This window comes from Athene cunicularia (assembly GCF_003259725.1).
Source record: "Athene cunicularia isolate RWA chromosome 17 unlocalized genomic scaffold, athCun1 chr17_part1, whole genome shotgun sequence".
NCBI classification, from domain to species: Eukaryota; Metazoa; Chordata; class Aves; order Strigiformes; family Strigidae; genus Athene; species Athene cunicularia.
The window spans coordinates 10,529,204-10,554,170 of NW_020799122.1; the positions used below are offsets into that span (position 1 = coordinate 10,529,204).

General features: G+C 47.2%; 2 protein-coding genes and 1 long non-coding RNA gene across 4 annotated transcripts in view; 1 reads left to right on the forward strand and 2 right to left on the reverse strand.

Annotated features, from left to right (window-relative positions):
* The window catches only part of LOC113486446, a 10,038-nt gene extending 1,362 nt beyond the window's left edge, over window positions 1–8,676 (forward strand). Inside the window, exons 2-3 of the long non-coding RNA XR_003399592.1 lie at window positions 5,950–6,156; window positions 8,518–8,676. This is a non-coding gene — a long non-coding RNA (uncharacterized LOC113486446). The remainder of the gene's footprint in view (window positions 1–5,949; window positions 6,157–8,517) is intronic.
* FAM166A (family with sequence similarity 166 member A) overlaps window positions 1–12,378 on the reverse strand; it is a 15,230-nt gene extending 2,852 nt beyond the window's left edge. The window contains exons 1-6 of the mRNA XM_026860336.1: window positions 12,323–12,378; window positions 8,736–8,929; window positions 4,858–5,186; window positions 3,765–3,882; window positions 2,478–2,572; window positions 287–404 (exon numbers count right to left, since the gene is read on the reverse strand). Coding sequence (XP_026716137.1) covers window positions 287–404; window positions 2,478–2,572; window positions 3,765–3,882; window positions 4,858–5,186; window positions 8,736–8,929; window positions 12,323–12,378 — 910 coding nt within the window. The remainder of the gene's footprint in view (window positions 1–286; window positions 405–2,477; window positions 2,573–3,764; window positions 3,883–4,857; window positions 5,187–8,735; window positions 8,930–12,322) is intronic.
* A 3,199-nt stretch (window positions 12,379–15,577) lies between these two features.
* Window positions 15,578–24,967, reverse strand: part of LOC113486425 (discoidin domain-containing receptor 2-like) — a 43,594-nt gene continuing 34,204 nt past the window's right edge. The window contains exons 13-18 of one of the 2 annotated variants that reach the window (XM_026860301.1): window positions 23,495–23,616; window positions 22,945–23,142; window positions 19,980–20,214; window positions 17,622–17,771; window positions 16,756–16,793; window positions 15,578–16,405 (exon numbers count right to left, since the gene is read on the reverse strand). In XM_026860301.1, coding sequence (XP_026716102.1) covers window positions 16,357–16,405; window positions 16,756–16,793; window positions 17,622–17,771; window positions 19,980–20,214; window positions 22,945–23,142; window positions 23,495–23,616 — 792 coding nt within the window. In that variant the 3' untranslated portion in view covers window positions 15,578–16,356. The remainder of the gene's footprint in view (window positions 16,406–16,755; window positions 16,794–17,621; window positions 17,772–19,979; window positions 20,215–22,944; window positions 23,143–23,494; window positions 23,617–24,967) is intronic. The other variant, XM_026860300.1, reaches the window with a different exon arrangement.

The window sequence follows — 24,967 nt, forward strand, 5'->3', positions numbered from 1 at the left end:
GGGGTGTTTGTTGCTGAGCCTCCTCTGCTGCAGCAGGGGGTTGGTGGCTGGAAACCAGAGGAATGTTCTGCGCAAGCCCTGGCTGGCCATGGGACGATGGGCTCTCCTGCAGAAAGGCAGGGGGTGGCCCGACTCCAGCACCTTGGCTCAGAGTAGAAAAAAATCTACTACCCTTGTGGAACATTAGTAATTGTTCACTTCTACAACACTACAGCTAATAACAGTGCTGCTTAATGATGGTAATTAGTATTGGTGACCTTCATTTTCACTCAGCTGATAAACTTACTTGGTATGAAGCCTGCGTAGGAAGGTATCAGTCCATCACTGGTGTAAATTCTGTTGTTAGGCCAGTATGTTTGGGGAAATCTCTTGCCAGAGCTGCAAGCTGGGTTTCTGTACATCATCTGGAAAACAATCGAATTAAAAAAACCTACCACCATAGTACAGTTCATTTTCAACCATATTGTTATTACCCAAGTCATGTACTTTGACTCCATATTAAATATTTTAAGCCGATGTACAGCAATTCTCCTTCCAGTTCTGTGTTCTTTTAATTAGCATCTACATTGCATCTTCCCTTTTTTCCACTTTATAAGCTTTTCTCCCAACAGGTGTTGGCAGCAGCTCTCAACAGCGCTGCCTCTGCTAGTGCCTACCCAGGTGCACAGAGCAGTGCCTGGCCTAGGCCTAGTCGCAGGATCTCTACAGTCCGCGCTGCATTCGTCACCCCTGGGCATCATCTGCACGTCCCAAACGCCTTGTGCTCCTACATTTGATACACCGTGAGCCAGCAGTATCTGCTGGAGTTGGATACACGCCTTGTCTGCTCCTGTGCTATGACTCTGCACATCTGTGTTTTGGTTCAACCCACTTAACTGGTTTTGAGGGGTTTTTTTGATGATCAGCTGTTAATGCTCAGGCTGAGAGGAACAAGGAAGGCTTAGGGAGCACTAACTGAAGGGAGAGTGTAAATCTGGCCCTCTGCGGCCAGACCCAGACAAGGGGCTGTGCTGGAGGGTGGATATTGCCGCTCTCTGCAGCCGCAAAACCCCTAAAGGTGTCACTAAAGCTGTGCCACCTCCTCGGTGAAGAAGAGACAGGGTTTACAGAGCTGAGCAAACCACGGGGCCACTGAACCCTTTTGTGACTAGCGCTGGAGCAATTGCTTCAATTCCTCAAGCACGGCACTGGAGCGAGAGGATTGCGTTATTTTGCCTGATGCAGACAGTAAGCAATGATCCACAGCGCATCCCAGTATGTAACCTAGGGCAACGGAGATCTAGGGCAGAAGATTAGTGGCTTGAAGTCAGAAGCCATCTTAGACAGAAATGTGGTGTGTTGGTTTGGTTTTTTTTCTTTTAATCATGCTTATATTCCTTCAGTGCCTGATACGCTGCAGCTAACCTCTGCTGCATCCTGCGATGCAGAAACACCTCCCTCACCAATTCACTGCATGGCAGGTGTTTCTTAAGAAAACAGGGGGAGAAAGGCTTTGCAAGCAGCACATTTAGTTTTGATAATGCCTGATTTTTGTTCTGTTTCATTTCAATTCATATTAACAGCAGAAGGAAAGGATGGGGAAGCCAGCACAGGAAAAAACATTTCAGCCAAAGCATGAGGCTGCCACAAGCACTGTCAGCCCTGCTGCTTTCCCTGCTGAGTCACTTCTTCCCAGCTGAGTTTCTTTGAGCTGGGGATCCTCAGTCTTGGTCTTTTTTCTACATCAGACCCACATGCTCTGGGACAACAAAGGCACTGCAGTGAATCCTGGTGACCAGAAAGGGCTGGAAATGTTGTAACCTGCTTTTAATGATCAGCCCTCACCAGCAAGACAGCTGCATCTTGGGGATCTCACTCTATCCTGGTAGCAGAAAGAAATGTGTGGCTTTGAATGCAAACTGTTAACTACTGTGGGAGAGAGCTCATTTTCCTGTGTGGGAGGACTACATGGCATTATATGGGAGAGCTTACAGCAAGGGGACAAAATAGTTTTTCAGTAGGGATATTTCTGCGTCCTTCCCAAAAGGAGGAGAAAGAAGATCTAGATCCCTTTAAGACAAATTATGTTAGTAAAGGAAAAAGCCTTACAACCCATTATGAGGGAGAAATAGCCATTCAAGCAGCCCAGGAAACCATCCAGGTAGAAAAGATATATTGCATAAGGGAAGCACAGATAGATGCATCTGTGTTTCTGCACTCAGAGCAACATTTTTAATAGCCACCCTTGACCTAACCCTCAATAGATTTGCTTAATCCTTTTATGAACTCATTTATCCTCCCTTAATGTCCCAAGGAAACAAGTTAGAGAATTTAATTGCTCATGATTTTTTCAACGTGTTACCTAATAGCATTTTATTTTGCTTGTACTTAGAACCCCAGTTCTAATACTACTACTGTAAATGAAACCACTTTTGGTGTTGCAGATAAATCAACACCAACATTATACCGTTGAAATATGATTTGTGCATATCTTCTACCTGACGTCGGTCAAATTCATTCATTGCTTCCTTCACAGCCTGGATGTAGTTCACACCGCTAACCCAGGTGAGGCAGGGGATGAATCCAGCATACCCTGTGGATGAAGACAAGAGGGAACATTTTCTGCTTGAGAACATACATATTGTATAAGGATTAACCAGTCTGGAAGTGGAAGAGGCTGGGATAAATATAAAACCTTGGCAAAGTATTGGAAGGAAAAAATCATCCATTTAAATTGTAAAATTATCTCTTACATGTGAAGTATCTTTTCTTGAAGAGCCTTTTTTATTATTTGCAAAGAAAAATTAATGGGCTGAACTGATCTTTGTTGGTCTCCATGAGGTATAGAAGAAGCATTTAATTTTCATTTTTTCTTTACATCAACATCTCTGTCATGTTCTCTCCCAGTTTAATACACATTCAGGAGCTAACAACAGGGTGTCCAACCTTTCTTCCTCATTTGCCCTGCCCATCCAACCAGTTTTCACCAATTATAATACAGAAACTATATAAAATCTAAAACTACATAAAATGGAGAGAGAGGTACAACTTAAGGAGCAGCCAGAACTCCCTCTTCCCAAAGGGATGCTCTGGAGAGAGGGAAATTTGTCTTCTGCATCCTATAACATTGATGCTCTTTCACCAAGTCTGAAACATTTTGACATACAGCCCCTGTATTCTCTGCGGTCTGCTGCAGATCAAAGTGTCCTCCCCACTGGTGTTGTACCCTTTAGGGGGGAGTCCAGTGCATCACCCTTTATAATCCTCCTCCTTGCAGAGAAATGCTCTTCCAGTAGTGAAAATGGTGAAGTTACAGAGTATAACTCCTTGTAAGACAGCTTTATACATTTATGATGGTGCAATACACCACTGTTTGTTGATTTGATGATCCAGAAAAGCATCTTATTTCTAGGAGCAAAGTAACTACCTCAACGGTAATAGACACTCAACAAGCTGCTGGGGCTGGTGCAGAGCCCATAACCCATCTCCCCTTGCTTCCTGGAGCATTTTCTAGCCTGGCCCCACAGCTGTGGGGAACTGAGGTGGCTCCTGCACCCCTTCCACCTGCCCATGGGCACATGTCCCTCAGCATGAGATCCACAGGGCTGACAGCATCCCAAAGAAACACCCTTGCATGGAGAGGAGCAGGGACATTTTCCATCCCAAAATGTTCAGACGAGCTGGAGTGACTGGCCAATGTCTCTTGAGATTCCCCCAGGGGGAGAAGGGTGACACAATTTCGCCTGAGGTGGACTCATGCTGCACATGACTTCCCTCTTTTTTACCTGGAATGACTTTCTGTTGGATCACACATGGCACATCCAGTTTTGGTAACCAATAATCTTGCTCCATAACTGCAGTTATAGCCTCTTCTGGCAGAGTCATACCTTCAATTTTTACAGGCTCAAAATAAAAGCAGAAATAAAATAAACATCAGTAAACCCCACTTCCTCCTTTGGGTCCACTGCTTACATTGCTGCCAAAACCTGTGAATGGCAACTGCCATTTCCAGTTCTTCCTGGCTTTACACTAAGAGCCACTCCAAGAATTTCTGGAAGTCAAATTACTAGATGAATTCTCTGTGTACAGAGGTTTTGCAAAATCCCCAGAGAGAACAAAGGGGCCTTTGGGTGCTGAGCTCCTTCACAAATCTGTTTCTCGGAGCAAAAAGCAGGAATGCCCCTTCTTGGGATTTATATCCAAGCCAGCTTTTGACTTGATACGTCAAATCTCTAATCTCTGCCTTCAAGGGATTTGCAGAGCCCTGGCTGGCTGTGACGTGACAAAAGCTCTCTCTGGCCCCAGAAGAAATAAGGGGGTGAAACATGCTGGTCCCAAGTGATACCAGCAGTGCTGTGCAAAGCAGCACCCAGCTCCATAGGCAACTCCCAATGCTTGTGAGGGGTAACAATGATGGGAAATTCAGGTGAGCAGTGGAGCAGTTAAGGGTTCAGAAACCTGGCACATAGAGGTGCCAGGAGTGCTCTGTCTTTGGGAGGAGGAGAACAGTGGCAGCGCTCACAGTTCACCTGAAGGAAACACAAGCCTGGCTGCGTAGCACAGCGTAACGTAAGATTTAATAACTGGGATTTGAAGCTAAAACTCAACCAAAAGAGAAGTTAAACCTTTTTTATTAGGAAGATTAATTAACAATTACAACTATTTCCTGATGTTGTGGTGGATTTGCTACTGCTAGAAACATTTGTGTATTTAATGTTTCTCTACATGACAGTAAACTTTCCATCCTTGCCATCCACACCCATAGGAAATTCCCTCTTCATCCACCAGAGAGATCCCTTCCATGCCCACCAGTCCCCAAGCCCCATCCCTCTGCAGCAGCATCCCTTACACCACGTTTTTCCACCCACGACCACTTACCGGTTTGCTTCCCACCAAGTCACCGCCGAGCCAGCTGGGTCTGCACCTTTTTCCCTGTCCGTAGGCTGGGGTTATCTCGGGCAACCGCCACTCTTTCCCTTCAGATTCCAGACGATGTGAAATCCTCTGTGGGTACGCCTGAGGCAGTTGTGTCCTTGAGGCGTACTCACCAGGGGGGTGCTGGGGCAGGGGGTCTGCGGGCAGGGGGTCCGCACGCATCATCATCAGCTCTTCCTCTGCCGGTCCTGGCCACAGTGGGGGAGGCTTTGGCCCAAGGACTGGTTCAGGAAAGCTTGGTGCAGCCCCAGGATTCTCATGGGGAAGGTGCCCTGTGGGACAGACACTGAGTTAAGGGAAAGGAGTGGCCAAATGAGGACAAGTGATTCCCACCACACTGGACCCCAGCCCCCTCTCCCACCCCTCTGTAGAAGGAAAGAAGCCTGGAGGTCAATAGCATCCTCATCTGTGACTGTGTCCTGCGAGTGCCATCAGCCCCACCCAATAAACCAGCCTGCACCGAAAAACTGCACAAATAGTTCAACTATTCTGATACCTAAACTGTAAAATACCAACATCCAACCTATAAAGAATGGGCAAAAAACAAACAAACATATCCTTTTCTCCATATGGCTGTCAGCACACCCCAAAACACACACCCACCTCGAGGAATTTTTGCACTGGCATTGCTGCTATTCATCAAGGACAGGGTCTGCTCTAATGATGGCTGGGAAAAAGATTATCTTAGATCTAGTGTATGCTAATATCTCCACTGTGAACTAGGGACAGAGCCCCGTGGCTTGAGACTCTGCAAAGACAGTTGAGCTTGGCTACTTTTGTCTGGCTTTCCCTTAAAAATATCCCATGACGTGGCTCCCCAGCCTGCCCCGGCCCCGTATGACACCTCCAGTCCTGGTGCTCTGTGACAGGAGTGAAGCCAATTTCTCCCTCCTCAGTGGTTACAGAGAGTGATCACTCTTTTGCCCTGCAACCACCTTTTCCTTGCTGGAAAACTTACTTTGTCAGTTTTGCCTTTTTCAAGCAAACCAAATTGCTCCCATTTTTGTTCTCATAGGTAATTTTTTTTTTTTTCAGCCCTCTGGTCATTACTGCCTTCCCCCGACATCCTCATGTTTGGTGAACACCTGCATCACAGTGCAAAGCCCCAAAGATGAGACCCCGTCTTGCAGCGAAGGTTTCATCTGCAGAGTCCCGGAGAATAACTACCTGTCCCAGCTCAAACAGCATGGAGCAAAATTCACTCCTTTCTGCAAGAGTATAAGACTTCTGATGGGCATCCAGGTTTGCAATCTCCTTATAACTGTATTATAAACTATATATACTGTATATGACTATAAAGTACATATACTGTATATAACTCTATAAAGTATATATAGTCTATGTAACTGTATTATCAAATGTTGATAGCTAGAGACAAAGACAAATTGTTGATGAAAATTATTTTTCAATACAGTGTACAAATTTTAAAGCAGGTTTGTCTTAGCATTTCCTTAATTATTAATGAAAATATTGCATCTACTTTCTTCTTTTTATGCTGCAAACCAAAGAAAAAGGAAAAATGAAGTTGTTTTGCACTTAAGAAATCTGTATGAGCTCTTTTATGTGACCCTGAGTTTTGCAAACTTACTGATTCAGGAAGGTTGCACAGTAAGGTACTAAATGAAAGGCCAGCAGAGCATTGTGCATTTGATTTAGTACCGACACAGTTTCAGCCCAGGTTCCTGGGGAGCAGGCACCTGTATGCTTGGCCTGTGCCATAACCCCCTCAATGCCAACACGGCCACCTCTGGAGATCCAGCAAAACCCTGGTTGATATCCCCACCTGACCTGAACCTCACTTCCAGGAAAAAAACAACATCGTGGGATTCAACAAGGCTTCATCAAAAATAAACCTTGAGAAAAAGTCTTCAGACTGAGTTTGCTAAAGGCAGCCCCACAATCCAACACTGCCACGTCCATGTCTCCATCATGTCAAATACCCAGAAGGATGCCGGCCACTCCTAATGAAGTTTGCAATGAAGGGTTTTAAGGATCACTCACCAACAGCTCGACGGCAGGAGCTGTTGGAGAAGAATTACCAGCACAGCGAGGTGCTCCCCTGTGGCCACGTTCTTCAGCGTTTCACCAACAAGCAGCAAATGTGAGCTCCCAGCTGCAGACATTGATGGGTGACATAAGGTTGGCAAGGAGAGCACAAGAACGAGGACAGGGTAATGAGAGAGCAACTGGGTCAACTGGTTGGTTGAGTCCATCCAAACTACATTTTATAATAGTTCAAGGAAATGGAAATATAAACGTCCAGGAATGAAGCCTGTAAACACCACCTGTGTAGTAGAGCCCTGGATCCTGGAAAACAAGGCCAGGATGAACAGAAAGGCCAAAAGTTTGCAAGAAGCTATACTGCTTGAATTCCCAGTGAGAAATGGGAAAACATTGCTTCGGTGTGACTGTCTCCAGGGAAATGAAGACCCAGATCCTGCCTGGACACGTTAGCCCCACGTTCAGCCAGGAGAGAACTTGCTCCCACTGAATGGGGCATCCGCTACAGATGAACAGATCAGGCCTAGACACGTGATATGATACGTGGCACACGAGTCTCCCAAGGAGACGTCCCTGAGAGGGGCTGCTGCAGGCTCATGGCGCAGTGGCTGCTGCGGGCTCTGCCCAAGAGGGACCCGGCCCTTTGCCTGGCAGGGTTGGGATGCAGGAGAATCCTGCAAATGGCCCAGACCCAGGAATCTATGTGAGCATGTGTCAGTGTGCGATGGAGGAGATGGGGGGGAAGGGGACGTGAGCCCCTCTGCTGAGCTGAGGTAGGAGCAGCAAGATGCAAAATGAATCACAAGCTGCAGGTAAGAGCTCTGAACATGATGAGCTCTGCAGCAGGTGGGCCAGACAGGAAAGGGGTGAGCCAACCATCCCCAGAGAAATAGATTTTAGCCTGTGGAACTGTGCTGGTTTTGACTGGGGTAGAATTAATTTTCTTCATAATAGCTAGTATGCGGCTATGTTTTGGATTTATGCTGAAAATAGTGTTGATAACACTCTGATGTTCCTGTTGCTGCTGGGCAGTGCTTACACCATCAGGACCTCTTCTGCTCCTCACGCCACCCCACCCACAAGCAGGCTGGGGCTGCACGAGAAGTTGGGAGGGGACACGGCCGGGACAGCTGACCCCAGGGATATCCCAGACCATATCACATCCTACTCAGCAAAAAAACTAGAGAGGGAGAGGCTGGCGGTGGGGCAGGACACGTGCACACATGGAACAGACACACAACTGCTGCTCAGGGACTGGCTGGTCATCGGTCGGTTGGTGGAGAGCAACTGGTTTTGTTTGCATCACTTGTCTGTCTTGGGTTTTACTTCTCTATTATTCTTTTCGTTAGAATTATTATTTGATTTTATTTCAATTATTAAACTGTTTTTATCTCAACAGCTGAGTTTTCACCCTTTCAATCTTCTCCCCCTAGCCTGCTGAAGGGGAGTGAGCAGTTGTGGTGCTTAGTTGGTGGCTGTGATTAAACCATGATGGGAATATGAAAGAATTAGGGAGTGAATTCATAATAGGACATAAAATCATTTATCTTCATCTAACCGAAGATAACCTAGAAACTAAAATTCTCCTCTTCACTCCATCAGATGCCAAAGTGAGAGGGCCTGTGGTCATCAGCTGAAGCCAAGTGCTCCAGCTCCACTCTGGTGCTGCTCTCTGACTGCCCATGCTCCAACACCAGAGCTGTGACTGCTCCATGGAAAACATCCATTTCACCCCAGGAGCCTATTGAAGATGAGTACAGACCCTGCTGCTCACGATTGACCCTGTTCTGGCGAAAGGATGAGACCTGGGGTCTGCTCACCTGGACGCTCAGGGAGATAACCCTGGACACCATCCTTCGTCCTGCTGAAGTCCTCCGTGAACTCCTGCTTGTGCAGCGGCGCCAGCAAGGGGCGAGGGCTCTTTGCAACACCAGGATCTGTCAGCAGGTGGTAAGTGGTTTTGCCAAAAGTCTTTCCAAACTGATATTTGTACTGAGGGATGAAGCCATCGTAGCTGAGGAGGAAACCAGAAAGGAGTGGTTACTGCGGTGGCATTGAAGGGTGTCCGCTGGCGGGATAACCTGCCTTAGTTAGAGCTTTTGTACACTGGCAAGGCCATGGCCAGAGCACACACGGCTTGGAGTACGAGCCCAGGGAAGGGGATTGTGCAGGGATGGGCCTGTGAGTGTGAATCAGTTCATGCCGCTGGAGCAGCAGCACGAGGGGAGCACTGAGCAGATGCATGTGGATTTGCATGAAGCCAGGCAGGTGTGTCCGTGTGCATTTGCACACGCGAGGAGGAAGGCTGGCTCAGATTTACAGGTGCGTATAGGCACAAGCTCACGCTTCAGTTCACAGAGAAATAGAGAATGAGGTTGGGGCAGGTGGCTGAAGCAGCACCTGCGGATGGCAGGAGCACAGCGTGGGCTGCAGAGACTTTGCTGGCATCGATAGGGACAGCCCTCCGGTTAAAAATAATATTTCCAGTTAAAAATGCTTCAGTTTGAAATTATACAATCCTTCTCTTTGTTTTAAATTAGTGAGTTACCAGTAATTTCCCAGTGTCCATTGTTCAATATTTAAAAATCAGAAAAATTATGTACCTGTACCTGGCAAACCTCTCCACTCCACACCCTTATACAAACCTAACCAGGCCCTGCGTTACCCAGGAGAGGCATGGGTGGGCAGGCAGCTGCTCAGCCCCAGTAACAAACATTGCTCAGTTTTTCAGGACCTTTGTGCGGGGTGCATAGCAACACACTGCTTCTCTGCTCCCCATGTCATGGGATGGGCAATCTGAGTTCTTGGTGGCTCAGGGTAGGGCAGGTGCAGAAAATTTAACTGTTCCCAGTATCAAATTTCCACCACTGAAGAAGAAATGTAGAGCTACCAGTTGCAGTGTACAGACAGAAATATTCAATCAATGAGCCCACTGCCTATCTGGGGATAAAGCTGGATGATGCACGAGGATCATAAGATGATGAGTAAGTACTTTCCCTTCCAAATACTTTAAACAACAGTGAGCAGAGCTATGCATTTACACTTGGCAAGTTTTCCCACTTTGCATGCAGGATCTCTCACCAGCATCTGCCGGAGGAGGTCGGTGGCTCGTCCACATTGATTTTCAATAGGTCTTGCAACATGGGGAAGCTACGCCAGGACGAGAAAGCTGAGCAAGATTGCAAATGACAGAGCCTGAATAATTACAGGATAGCCAGAGGGATTTTGATCATGAATAATGGTAGGGCTGAGAAAGGATTCAATTCATAAAGAGTTAAAAGCGAGGTAATCCAAGGAGCTCAGGCAAGGCAGTTTGGGTTTAGGGAGAAGGAATCAGCCACGAAGTGAATGAAAAGTGCTGCTGATAAAAGCTCTGGTGCTTGGAGAAGAGACTGGTCTGAGGAGGGCTGCTTGTCCTGCTTGGTGTTTTGATTAAGAAACCAGAGGGATCCCCTGTTTCTGTAGTTCATGCTGAGCCACTGCAGCTGCTGATCTCAAACATCAGTGAGCGGTGAGTAACCTGCTTTCCCAAGGCTGAGCCCCATTTCACTTTTCTCTTACTCAGCCATATCTCTTCAATCACCACTCCCCAGACTTGCTCTGCTCCGCGCCCTTCCTAGCGCCACCAAGCCGGGATGGGGCAGGCAGGGCTGTGCCCGGTGCCTGGGATTCATGAATTTACCCCTTCTCTGTGTGCCAAGTCCATCCCACACCATCCCACACATTGGGTTTGGCTTCCCAATGCTCTCGAGCATTGCAGTGGCATTTTCAAATCCCTGGCTTGACCATTGCCCAACCTGAGCAACAGCAACCAGTTCTGATGACTTCACTGTGTTTGCCAGTTCACTGGCACAGCTGGGTACGATGCACGGGTCAAGGGGTGAGTTGCTGCCACGTGGCATCTTCCTCCTCCTTCTGCCAGCACCCCAGCACAGGGTGCACTGTCTGCCAGCAGCAGAGCCTGGGCTCCCTTCAGGCAGCTCCTCCTTGCACTCAACCACCCAAACCAGACACAAAGCAACACCCTCACCACCCACAGGGGCTTCCTCCAGGGCTCGGCCTGACGCTATGAGCCTGCACAGCATTGCAAAACACAGTAGCAGAACTTGGTTCCTCCTCCTCCTGCCTTCAGTGACCAAAGCACCAGCCAGGGGAGGAACAGCCCCAGCTGCTGTGTCAGTATTAGGGCTCAAAGCTGCTTCTTCGGGGGCTGTATGCTGGCAGGAGTGAGCAATGGAATGTTTTGAGGCTTTTGGACGTGCAAGTCCAGCCACAGCTCCCTCCTTGCTATTATTCATCTTTCCCAAGCTGTTGCCAGCACACAGCTTTGACAGGGTGACAGCATGCATGGAGTAACACATCACATCGTTCAGACAACTGCAGTAATGCACAAACCTGTTAAAACTCCCCAACCCCAGAGCTTATGTAAGTTTAGAAGATACAGATATCAGTAATGGAAAAATCCTGCACGCTGCTCTAATGGGAAGGACTGATCTGATCGTCACCACAGGAAAACGTGCTCCACCCTTTATCTGCCCCCCTCCTGCCCATACTGCGCTGCACCTGCAGCCCTGTGGGACAGGGCTGGTTTTCTCTGTGCCAAAGTTTGCAGCCTGGTCCATCAGCAGCCCCTCCGCCCTGGGATATCACCCTCATGCCCTCTGGAGTTACCCTCAGGCTGGACTGATCTGAGAGATTTTTGTACCAACAGAAGCTTGTTTTCCCTCAGTGGCCATCCAGCCCTTCCCAACCCATTTATGTGCGTCATGGACCACGTCCCCCAGCACAAGTCACCAGGGAACCCCATGCACACCAAGCCTATCCTCTTATTTCTGCTGTTTGTGTCTTACCTTTTAACCAATAACTCATCACCTCTTAACCATGACAGCTTAGTTTCTTCTTTCCAAGCCTTTAGAGGAGAATGTTGCAAAAAGCTTTGGAAAAAGTCTGACTGTGTATCAACTAGATCGCCAGCATCCACAGTCACTAACTTCTTCAAAGAGCTTGGGTCTGGCAGCAGGACTGCACTCCAACCAATTTGACAAAAGCGTGTGATGTCGATGCAAATATTTAAAGTTGATCTTCAAACATCCTTGATGCAAAAGTTATGACAGTTTGGGAGCCAAACCCTGCACAGCAGCCCTGATAACATTTGGCAGCTTAAAACAAATGAAAAAAAAAAGGGGGGAAAAGATTTTGACTTTAGGCTCAATGAGCTATGGTATGGTCTTTAATTATACCCTAGTATAAGGTGGTGCTTCTTATCCTGGAGCCCTGCTACATAGAATATTTATTAATGTCTTTAAAAAAAACCTAAAATATCATGAATCCTAAATACTACGTGATCCCAGCTGGAGCTATTTGCATTGGAGATGAACAGGCATTTTGGAAAAACTTCAGAACTTACCCAGGGATATAGTAGGGATTGTGAGGGAAGAGGTTATTTTCCTTCGGGGCTGCCATGGCAATGTGGCAGCACTCTGTGGCGGGCGTGGGAGGAAGGAGGTTCAGTGTGATGCAGTTGCCCAGGAAACCTCTGTGATGCTGCCGGGAGCGGTGTCAGTACCCAGCAGCACTTCCAGCTGCAGCACACAGCTTGTCAGGTTTTTCTGGACATGTCTTTTTCCCACCTGGAAATTTTGGATGAGCACAGAGACTTTATAGTGTTTGTCAGGTTTCCTGAAGGCTCATAGCCCTTGGGACAGCAGCACCAGCTGTTCCCTGTAAGCAGTCCCAGCAGAGATACATGTTCATGCTGCAGTTCATGTGCAGCCTGGCTGTGTGTGCCCCAGCCAACAGTGCAGCCCACGCAGGGCCAGGCCAGCACTGTCTGCACACACAGAGCCACTGCCCACCTCCCAAGGCCGAGGTTAGGGGATTCACTGCACTGCGGTGGAAGGCTCAGCCCTTCTCTCCCTGCCCCTTGTCACCCTCCCCGCCTGGTTGGCTGAGGATGCTTCACACAAGATAAAGGTTGTTCCTGTTCCTAACATCACAGGGTCATGCTGTCTTGTGTGCAGTGGGGGTCACACCCCTCCAGCTGAAGTCTGGCCCAGGACTTGGGCCTCCTGTTCACTGAACAGCCACACAGTGGCCAGTCAGACTGCTACAACTGATAGCACCAGCAGTTCCCACCGACTACAACAGCAGCAACAAGCCTATTTCACTGCCAAAGCCCTCTGCAGCCTTGAAGAGCTTGGACACATGGATGGCAGATACTCTGAAGATACTAACCAGAAATCAGAGTACTCAAGGGTTGTTCTCAGCTGTTTAGGTGTCTTTACTCCATCCAAAATTGTATCTCAGGAGATAAAGATGCTGCTTTGACTCTTGCCTTTAGTGCCTAAACACTTTGAGAAATCTGGAATATCCAGCCTTTATAAATATAGCTGAGTTTGCCCAAGTACCTGAACTCCAGCCAGGGGCCCACCTCTCCACCAGCCCTAGGTCAGCAGGGTGGATGGGTCTGTGAGGCGTCCAGTGGCTCTTCTCAAAGGTGTGCAGCAAAACACCGAGAGGTAAGGGGCACAGGATGCAACAAAGGGATGCTGGATGCAAGGAGAAAATTCTCCCCCATGGGAGAGGCACAGCCCTAGCTCACAGTGACATCTCCATTCTTGGACATGTTCAAAGCTCAGCTGGGGAACACCCAGAGCACCCCAATGCAGCTTTGAAATTAGCTCAGCTTTTAGTGTACAACTGGATTACAGGCTTACAAAGGTTCCTCCCAGCCTAGATCTTCCTCTAGGTTTAATATGAACATAAAAAAAATTGCTTACTGACATGCAGCACCATATTCATGGCATGGAACAATGATCCCAAGCTGTTCCAGGTCCCATCAGCCTCCTCAGCTCCTGAGGAGGCTCAGGCCAGCATCTTCCCAGCATTTTCAGAAACTCCCTTCAAAGCTCACTCCTCTAAACAGCCATAGCCAGTGGCTGCTTCTTCCTCCAAACCTGGGGTCACACTTAAAGAACTACTGAATAATCAGACCAAAATATCGGTCCTCAGTACAGACACCTGGGTAAAAAAAAAAAAAAGCAGAAATTCACTTTTGTCAAGGTTATCATTAGAATTTATTGATACGAGAGAAACTTCGTATGTCAACATGTCAGCGGAGGAACAGCACATCCTGACCTAACAGAAGTACAAAGCCCATCCAGGTGACGTTACAGTGCTCTGGTATCTCTAAACTCTGAAGTACAGGAGATCACACACACGGCTGTGCATTACTTGGGTACATTTTCTGGAACAGGATAGAAATACTCCAGAAATATCACTGATGTGTGGTTTGTCAGCCACCAGTGCCTGACAGGCTGCAGCAGGGACCACGCTGGCTTCGACTCCCATCACCCAACTCCAAACAGACGGTGCACACATGTATTGGCAGCTCACCCTGGGCCCCTCTAGTCAAAGGAGAAAAAACCCAACATATTTGGGGGTGAGATTCACCTGAGCCCATGTAGCCCTCACAGGGAGAGATGACAGACCCTCTGGCTCCTTGGCACGTGAAGGGGGCTCAGGGGCCAGCTCGGATGGAGCCAGGGGAGCCCCACGCCAGGTCTGCAGCAGGACAACCCGGGCACAGGCCCATCAAGTGAGCTGCAACCCAGAAACTTCACTACAGTTTGTTCTGCCCAGAGGCAGACACTGGCCATGCCGTGGTCCGTCCTGGCAGCTGCCAATTCATAACATAAGTTATGCTCATAAGTGTTTTGATATTCCCTCTCTCAGCAGTGTCCTCTCACAGAGCTCACAGCACAGACAGCCATTCATATTATGCTTGTGGCTAAGGTAAAAATTATCTTTATAATCTTTACTGGAAATATGTGCTATGTTGGATGCTGTTTAAAAAAAAGCCAAGTGCTGAGCTTTCACCTTCTTCCAGCTTATGAAATATCTGGTTTGGTCCTAAGTATCTTGCTAAATGATTTGAGAGGGAATAGCAGTGTATTCCCCAGGCACCTGGTAAATCCACAATGGATTCATTGTAGAAACGAGCTGAATTCTTTAACTCACTCCAAATGGATTTCAGAGCCCTCTAAAACCCTCCAGAGAATGAGCCATTTGTGTCACGACAAACAAAAAACAACCTCAAGTTCAATGAGTAAATGGTCTTGCATTGTGCAGGGAGCATCCAAAATAAAACCCAGGCCTAAACTAAGGGGATGTGTCAGTCCCATCTCCCAATGCCAGAGCTGATCAGGGCAACAAAGGAGCCTGGGCCGAAGCACATCTGCCTGGGCGACAGCACCAGCCCTGCTGCAGCCCTGGGGAGGAACCGCCGGCGCCAGACTTGCACATCCCAGCGCGCGTGTGCCGGGGGATGACCTGTACCCTGCTCCTCTTCCTCTCATGTGAGCCAGGACAAGTGACATAGCGGGTTCTGCTCTCAGCCATTCGGTTTCACCAAATCTAAGTTTCCTCTGCACATGTAACAGCACTGACTTAGAGATCTCATATTAATGGGTACTTATACAGGATTAATTGCACATCAGTCCATTGTGGCTACAAGTTCATTAGGTTAATAAATCTACATAGTGACAGTAGTACAGTATCAGCTACTTTTCAATACAAACTCCCTACCCTAGCCTTAATTTGTAGGTCAGAAGATCTTCTATCGCAGTGACCTTCCTATGACCTTTAACATTCATTTTCAAAATTTTTTTTCTAGAAAAAAAAAATCCAGTGTGGGGAAAACGCACATATATAACAAAAGCAGTGCTTAACAACCACAGGAAAAAAGAACATGATCTTGGACTCTTGTCTCAGCATCCTCCGTAGACCCTGGTAGCGTGACTTCCAAAGGGTTGCTAAATGCTCCATCAGTTCTCAAGTCTGTTAAGCCATTTCCTAGCTCTAGACATTTCTAGTCTCACTATACATATTGTCTGTAGCAAGAGCGTACAGTAACACTTGCTAATGTGCACACGACTTCCATTTGATTTCATGGAATAGTTTTAGAAGACTGAAGTCTTTACTTCTAAAAATCTGTTCTTGAGTGGTAGCGCTCTCACCGACCGGTAGCTCTCTATTCCACCCAGGAGACAGCTCCAAGTCCCTCAAAGTTTTACTCATTTGTTTTTGCCCAAAGGTGTACAGGTATCTAACAAAACCCCTCTCACAGTATTCCCAGGAAATTATTCAGAAGAGGAGATGATTTTTCAACCAAATGAGATCCCTCTGGTCCTGTGTGTCAGACCATGGCCAATAGAATGAGCAGCTGCCATGGACGTCTCAACTTAAATACGGTACAGTCAAGGGAGGAGAGCAAGGTGGCCTGACCATCTTCCTGTGAGGTACAGGCAAAAGTCACTCTGTTCTCAACAGTTTGTCTCTTTTTCTGGAGTCAAATATTTGATTCCATTTGTTCTAGCAGGAAGTGGTGAATCATATCAAAAGTGGGACGATCTTTTATATCCCTGCTCCAACATTTCAGCATCAGGTCGAACACAGGGTTAGGACACAGAGGAGTCTGGGAGAGATAGATCTGAAACAAAGAAAGTTACAGCCATTTCAGTGTTTTTTTCATAAGAGAACTGAATCTTTACTAAATTAACACCAAAAGGACAGTTTCATTCTAGGTTTACAAGACACGGCCATCATGCATTGTTTGAAATCCATTAAGCGTGAATCTGGCAGTGAAGTCTGGATGGAGCTTTGACGCCATCTCAAATGGCACTGCAGACACTTTGCCAACTTGTTTGATGAGCTGGTCACAAAACAGTCCTTTGTCCCCCAGGAAATATGAATGCTTCAGAGAAATTTGTCTTCCAAGTGACAGCAAAACACAAACCAAAACCAAATTTACCACAATAAAATCCAAATACTTTCACTCACCGTAGACAACCCATGAGGCTTTGTAAGCATCGTGACAGCTTGTTAGCAGAGACAGAAAAAACACCTTTTAGAGCTTATCTAAAGCAGTTTGGCAGATTTTTTTTCCCCTCTCATTTTAATACACATCTTTTAGGCTCTTCACTAAATCATTAGTATTCAGGAGACAGTAAATAAAACCTCCCATCATTTCATTCCCCTTAATCCTTTAATTTATTTGGTGCTCAAGGTGAATTTGCACCTGTAAACTGTTAAACCTCAGCAAACTGTTCTGAACTGGCACTCTTTTTTGGGTACAGTGATCCTTGGTACTGAGGAGCTGAATTGTCCTGCTGAAGGAAGCACAGTCCTGCCTGGGAGTTAGTAATAGAGGACAGAATGACACAGAAAAGCCCTTCAGCAACTAGAGGTGGCCAAAGGCTTCTCGGCAGATGTGGAGATAATGACAGAGATTATCTAATCCCTGGGAATTAGCAACTCCTCCTTCCCTGCCTCAGTAAGTGCTTCCTCATCTTTCAGAAAAAAAAAAAAAGTTAGTGGGAGAGAGATCTGACCAAGGAAAAGAGCAAAGAGATTGTGTGGGAGAGCCCAGAGAAGCTGAGGAGGACAGGGCAGATTGAAATAGAAGTGGCTTATAATAGGAAGCAGCACTGGACAGGGCCAAGAGATTCTTCCAGTGGGACTCGGAAAGTCAGTGCAGTGAGCCTAGAAAAAGGGAAAGAGAGGCGGGACACACTCGAGAAGATGAGTAATAGAAGCAGAGACTTCTGCAGATGATGTAAGGCCAGCAGAAAGGCCCTGGGGAGATCCACCTGGATGTGACCGAGCCAAGGGAAGGAAGGACAGACACATCACATTTGCTTTCTTACCTGCCTGCCCTGGCTCCGGAAAAACTCTCCTGTGTTCTCGATGACTTGCTCGTCCGAGAGGAGGCTGTAAGGTTGCTCCTTACACAGTATGAACATCTCCCAGAGGGTGACCCCGAATGCCCAGACATCACTGGCTGTGGTGAACTTGCCCTGGGAACAGAAAGAATGTTGTAAGCCCAGGTTGTTCACCGCGCACATTCAGCAAAAACTATTTCAGTCTACGACCTCTGCAGCTAAACACGAGGATGCAGAATTCATACCTGGGAACGTACTCTGAAAGAGGCAGCAGAGCAGGTGACCTGCTCCCAGCAATACAGAGGGACTGAGGTATGACACGGCTGCTTTGTGGGGCAGGAGCAGCATCTCTGTGGGACCCACAGAACAGCTTTAAAAAGGTGCCGTTTTCACTGGGACAGATCCCTTTAAACAGGAAGCAAGTCTCAGAAAGCCAAAGGCTACTGTCCCTCCTGAGAAAGTCTGTATTTCCAGCAGTAGAAAAATGGACTACAGCAGGGGGGTGGATAGCTGCTGCCTACCTCCACCCAAAACACAGCAGTGCAGCACAGAGAAGCCTTTGAACAGGAAGCAAAGCCCTCGGGGTGAAAGCAGAGCCAAAGCAGACTCCAGACTCTTAGAGAAAGGCCAAGATAGTTTTGATCTTTGGACATGTAAGTAGTCTGCGACAGTCTGCTTGCTGTCCCTGTTTTCCATCTTTGAAAAATGTGCCCAAACTGGCCGTGTTTGGAACAATGTGTTTCTGAAGTAGTAAAAAGCAGCCGAAGATTGCTCAGAAAACAATTGGGGACTGGAGGGTCTGTTTGGACAGAAAACATCCAAGACTGGATTGCCCAGGCTTATCTGGCAACCCTAGCAGTCTGTCAATGTTTGGAAGATGTTCACACTAGGAAGATGGGAGTGACACAGTTTAATGCAGCTGTAATCAGGAGAAGAGGGGGAATTTAGAGAAGTTTAGGCCTATCAGCCTTTATAGCAGAGGTAATTACAATTTCTCTGGGTATTCAGAGTGCGCATTGTAAGAAAGTATAACCAGGTGATCTCACCAATTAGTCTGAGAAAAAAATATTGGGCTGAATATTAAGGAACTGCCTCCAGACTGGATGTGTTTGGGCTGTTGTACAGTCTCCTAAGGGGAGACAGACGGACCCTTAAACACGAAACAAAACCCCAACCTCAAAACCAGACTTGGCACTTGAAACTCATGAAGTTTTGCCCCTGCCCCTGTCAGCTCCCTGTCTGGGGAAATAACCCCAGAAACACAACTTCCTTAGGATTCCAGCAGGAATCCTGAATGCCAGGCACAGAACATAAATTAGGCCCCAGATGAGGGCTGAGGGTCAGGATGCCATCCAGAGTGACCAGGACAAGCTCAATAAGTGAGCCTGTGTGAACTTCATGAGGTTCAACAATGCCAAGTGCAAGGTCCTGCACATGGGTTGGGGCAACCCCTGGTATTAACAGGCTGGGGAATGAAGGGATTGAGAGCAGCCCTGCCAAAAAGGACTTGGAGGTACTGGTGGACAAAAAGCTGGGCATGAACCAGCAATGTGTGTTTGCAGCCCAGAAAGGCAACAGTGTCCTGGGCTGCATCAGGAGAAGTGTGGGCACAAGTCGAGGGAGGGGATTCTCCCCCTCTATTCTGCTCATGAGTACCCCCCTGCAGTGTGTGTCCAGGGGCTATGGGGGCACCAACATCAGAAGGAGATGGACCTGTTCAAGCGGGGCCAGAGAGGCCACAAAGATGATGGGGGGGCTGGAGCACCCCCTGTGAGGACAGGCTGAGAGAGTTTGGGGGTTCAGCTGGAGAAGAGAAGGCTCCATGGAGACCTTAGAGCGGCCTCCCAGGGCTGAAAGGAGCGACAGGAAAGGTGGGGAGGGGACCTTTATCAGGGGGGAGAGATAGGACAGGGTGTAACGGTTTTAAACTGAAAGTAGGTAGATTTAGATTAGAGAGAAGAAGTTCTTTCCTGTGAGAGTGGTGAGACACTGCCACAGGTTGCCCAGAGAGGCTGGAGACATCCCATGCCTGGAAGGGTTCAAGGTCAGATCAGACAGGGCTCAGAGCAACCTGATCTAGTTGAAGATGTCCCTGCTCACTGCAGGGGGGTTGGACTAGATGACCTTTAAAGGTCCCTTCCAGCCCAAACCATCTATGATTCCATGATCTGTGCTGTATTCGCAAGGGCACGCTCCTTTCCCAGGATACCAGTTATGTCCAACACACCCTAACAGAGTTCTCAGCTGGGGCCATCTGTAGCACACGCTATACAGGTGTTACTGTTTCAGGGGTACAGTGAAAATCAGAGGAAAGGAGAGAGAATGGTTTTGTTCAGTCCCTACCAGGAGGATGCTTTCCCAGGCCATCCAACGTATGGGCAGCACGGCTCTTCCCTGGATACGGTAGTAATCCCCACTGTAAAGATTCCTGCTCATGCCAAAATCCGCAATCTTGATGGTGTAGTTGTTCCCCACCAGGCAGTTACGAGTTGCTAGATCTCTGTGCACAAAATTCAGAGATGCTAAATACTTCATTCCAGAGGCAATCTGAGTGGCCATGTACAGCAGGTTAGAGTAGCTGCATTAAAAGAAAACATAACAGAAAGAAAAATAAGTAGAGTTCCCCATCCTTAACTCTTTCTTGCATTTGTTGTGTTACAGTAACCTGTCATTTTATTTTCTGCCCTAACAGTGAAGCTAAACTGTCTAGTTGTTTCACCTGCCAGGCTAAGCCAAGCTCCTGAGCTGACTAGGCAAGAACAGACAAGTTGTCCCTGAAATTCAGGGTCCTTAGAATTTGACATCCTTTAGATTTTTAATATCACACACTAATCTCAAGATTTTCAAAGAGTTTATGCATCAAAGCACCAACTTTTTGCAGAGACACATAAAAATAAAGCTGTACAATCTCAGACTCTTAGCCTGGTATGTCAAACACTGCCACTATTGCATACTTAGATTAGTATGTCACTCAGCATTAAAGAGCACTTACTTTTCTTTATATGTTTAATATTACTGAAAGTATAAACAGATGCATTTTCCATCTCATATAATTTTAATTCCCCATTAGCAAAATGAAGGTAGTATTAGTAAAGTTGCATGATACACAGTTTGCACCATCTGACTTTCACCATTTTTCACTCACTATCATTCCATGATGCTTGCCTTGTTTCCCACCGTTCGTGCTCAAATGCTTCACACAACCAAGCATTTGTCACAACAAATTTAATACACTGTTCACAGTTAGTATTTCTCTAATAAAGGTCAAAAGAAGAAAGCATTAGTCTCCTCCTCTTTGCGTTCTGGTGGCAATGAGAAAGCCACTACCATGTTATCTAAATTACAATCATTTAACACATCTAACGGTAACAGATCCAGTCTATCTATTCTACTCAGTATCTAAACTGTGGCTACACAGATTCAGAGGCAGCCCCTCGCCCCAGCAGAGCACTGGCAGGTGGGTCCAGGCACCACTGCCCTGCCAGCCTTTCAGCACAGTGAACACCACAACTCAGCTAGGTGACACTGGGCCCAGTCCCACAGTCAGCTCAACAGTTCTCCTGATCTGGGTAGACCTGTTGTGCCCCCAGAGAAGAAACTCTTGCCACCCCTTTGTACCTTGATAGCCTGGTTGTTTGCTTTCTGCACAGGAGCAGGCATCACCCCCAAGATCCTTCATTCTCCCTTCCTCCTGCTCAGCTGCAGTTATGTCCCTGCCTGGGGGTGTTGCTCTTCTGATTCAAAAGCCCCCCCCTCTCTCCATCCCTCCCACACGCTGGCCGGGGCCCATCAGCAGCTCCCTGTCGCCTTTTGCCTCCCTGCCCCTCTGCTCACCAAGTTCAGCAGGGCTCGATGGGTTCAGCTCTGCATAGAGGGGCAGGACGGGAGACAATTCTCAGCAAACGCATCTTTGTAATTTGTTTGATAGACAGAGACACAGTAGGGAGATGCATTTCAAATACCAAAGAGCCAGAGGGACTTCGAAACGTATGACCTCTCTGCAGGAAAGGGCTGGTCACCGCCCTCAGTGCGACAAATACCGGGCTTGAGACCCAGGTGGGATGGCTGGTCCTTGCCCTGCCAGACACCCACAGCACTGCAGAGACAAGCTGCACCCTTTGGCAGGGGGATTCATTTCATTTCATTCTCAGTAAACAACTCCTGTACAGACAGCTATCTGAGCTAGTCATACCGGCTTCCTTTAACGAGAAACTGTATCTGACTGGGAAGGACAAAAGGAGAGGCTGAAGGATCAGCTGGAGAGAAAGAAAAACTAGAGGTAGAGCCAAGTAATGGAAACCAAGGAAGAATAATGTAAGTGACAGTGCTTAAGTCAGATGAGAGATGAGGAGATAAAGAAGAAAGGACAGTTTGAGTCTCTGGTGAGGAAAAAAAGGCACAAGTCTAAAGGGGAGACAGGAGAGGGCTGGAGTATGTTTCTACTCAGATGCATATTCTCTCCCATCCTACATTTCCTGTGTGTAGTAACTGCAGGATGACAGTTTAACACTGCCCAACAGGACTACTGACCACTGCCAGCTACTGGCAGAAACACTGGTATTATTTTGGCATGGCAAGACCCAGCCAACGCCTGTCCAGTCCATCAACAGAACCAGCTCTGCCTAACTGCCTAGTTCCTGAGCTATAAATAAGTCTAATCCTTTGGGGAGGTACATGCCAAAGGCTAAGAAATGCTGCAACTTCTGATGAGCGCAGGTTTCTTTATATGTTAGAACACATCAGAATACGTTAGTCCTACACACAACTCTCCTCTGAGGGAAGGATTTCTGCCATAGAGATGTTATGTTAGATTTAATCCTTTCACAGTGGAGGGAAATAAGTGCCACTGCTGACAGAAAATAGCTTTCTTTACCAAATATTCTTCCCTTCTGTTGGCTGGTGAAATTTTGCTTTAGTGCAGCTCCACACTCAACTTCACTCATGTAATATTTTTTTAGTCATCCAGAGAACATATGAACCTTCTTAAAAGCCTAACAGACATTCTTGATTTTCATCCCAAAATTCTTGCTGTCATGCAACTGGCTTTCTCTATTAATGAAATATTTGGTGCAAGCCCACTAATGTAAACAGATGGTCACATCTAATACTGTCACCATGACCAGAACATCCCCCAGACAGTGACACCTCACAGGAACCCAGACCTCCAGAGGCCTCCAGAACAGCCTCCTGCACCAAGCAAGACCAGTGTCCACAGTAAGTGCTGTGGCAGTGGCCAGCCTGCAAGGCACAGCAGATGAAACTGGTTGTTCTGTATTGTTCCATCCCAAAGACAGGCAGCAACTCTTACCTGACGCAGGGAATATTGTTTGAAATAGCAAATTTGCTGTAAATCTCCCTCTGCGACAGGAACTGATTGAGGTCTCCATTTTCCATGTACTCTGTTATCATGCACAGGGGGTCATCACGCACACACACACCCAGAAGCCGGATGATATTCGGGTTCTTCAGCCGTGACATGATCTTGATCTCCTTCAGGAAATCATTTCTTATAAAACAGAAAACACAGGTTCAAATCCTGAACTATTCTTTTGTCTAAGGAAAGCAGAAGCAGCATGTAAGAAAATCTCAGTTCAGAAACATTTATGCTTGGGCACACCGTAAGTCTGAAAGCTGGTTCTGTGCTTGTGTTCAACACCGACCCCTTCCCAGGAGACAGGATTAATACAGCAGTTTAGTTCAACCTTATGTCTATTCCTACCCCCAACTCCCTCCTCGAACACACACCAGAGACACATGACACTCTCTTACAGAAGTCACCAGGGTTAACCTATGTGGAACTGTCGCTTGGAGAGTATTTGCTTTCCTTCCCAGATGGTTGACACCGCAGATGCACTCACCTGGCAGTTTTGTTGACATCTGATCTCAGCATTTTCACTGCCACGAGAACTGGCTGGTGAGTGAATTCTGTAGACGAGACCCCCAGGAATTCCAGCAGGCCATCGGCTTCACAAAGGTGCACCTGCCAGGCAAAAGGCAGAGGCACCTATGAGAGCACGCACAGACAGGAAACCGGAGGAAAACAACGTCACATTGAGGTCACTGGTTTGGTCACCAGTTGCAGAATGACCAAGTGAATGATGTAATGAAGGTGATGTCATAGGTTGGGCCTAGATCCTAGACAAAACGTGTACGTACACTCTATGATGTACGAACACACATGGATTTCAGCCTGACATCCCCTGCACACTGAATTTACTGCACATGTGCAGATTGGTGCAGTAGCCTACTGGGGCAGTCCAATTTGCCCAGCAAGTACCAGGGATGTTCAGGAAGGCCACTGTGCCTGGAGTTATCTGCTTTACTCTGCATGTGCATGCAAACAGCACAGCTGCAGCAGGTTTGGCATGTACAGCACATCACACCAGCCATACAGGCCCAGATCTGTCCTGCAGCCTGGCTTGAGTCACCGCTCAAAATTACCTGAAGAGCATGCCGCATGTGTCCATGCATGCATGCTGTGAACACCTCACCTGTGAATATACCCTGAGATAAGTACTCTGACAAGTACACAGAACTCCAAGTTTCTTCAGATAAATAAATGAAGACATAAAATTACTGCCAGGGTTGTATAAGAAGTGGTGACAAAACACTTGCTTAAGAAGTTATCAAAATGTATATTCAAACGAAGAACTGGGCAAGAGATGCTAGGGCAGGGAAAGCAGACAGACCCGAGTGTGTGGAATATGAAAGAGGACTGGAAGAGAGGAGCAGACTGGATGCATCAAAGAGACTTGCAGCAGTGAGGGGAATGTATAGAAGCTTAATGAATTTCATACAAAGAGAGCAGCAAGAACTTATGTGATAAGCATGGTGAGGAGAAAGAGGAGACAGCAGAGAAAATGGGACAGACCCACAGAACAGAAACAAAAGTACAAAGATGCTGCTGCAGTTACAGGGAGGATGAAATCTGCTGTGGTGAAAGTATAATCAGGAATAGGAAAGAGCCACAGTATTAAGCACATGTATTACAAGCACAGGTAATGTGTCATTGGGAGGGGACAGTTAGGAGCAAGAAAGAAAAAAGATTGAAAAGGAAGGGAGCTCTGAGTGGAGGGGTGAAAAAGACAGTGAGCTGTGTTTCTAGAAGCAAGACTGCACACTAAGCCAGGGCAGTGGAGCAGAGCATATGATGATGATGGCCAGTTTGGTAAAGACTAAGAAGGTGAGAAGGAGAGACAGGAGAATGCAATCAGCACATTTGTAAAAGTGAGGGAAAGAGCCTGTGACGTGAAGAAGGAACAGGCTCTGAATCAATCTCCAAGAAAAACGGAGATGGGAGAGGCTGGCTGCTGCTGTTTGACAACACAAAG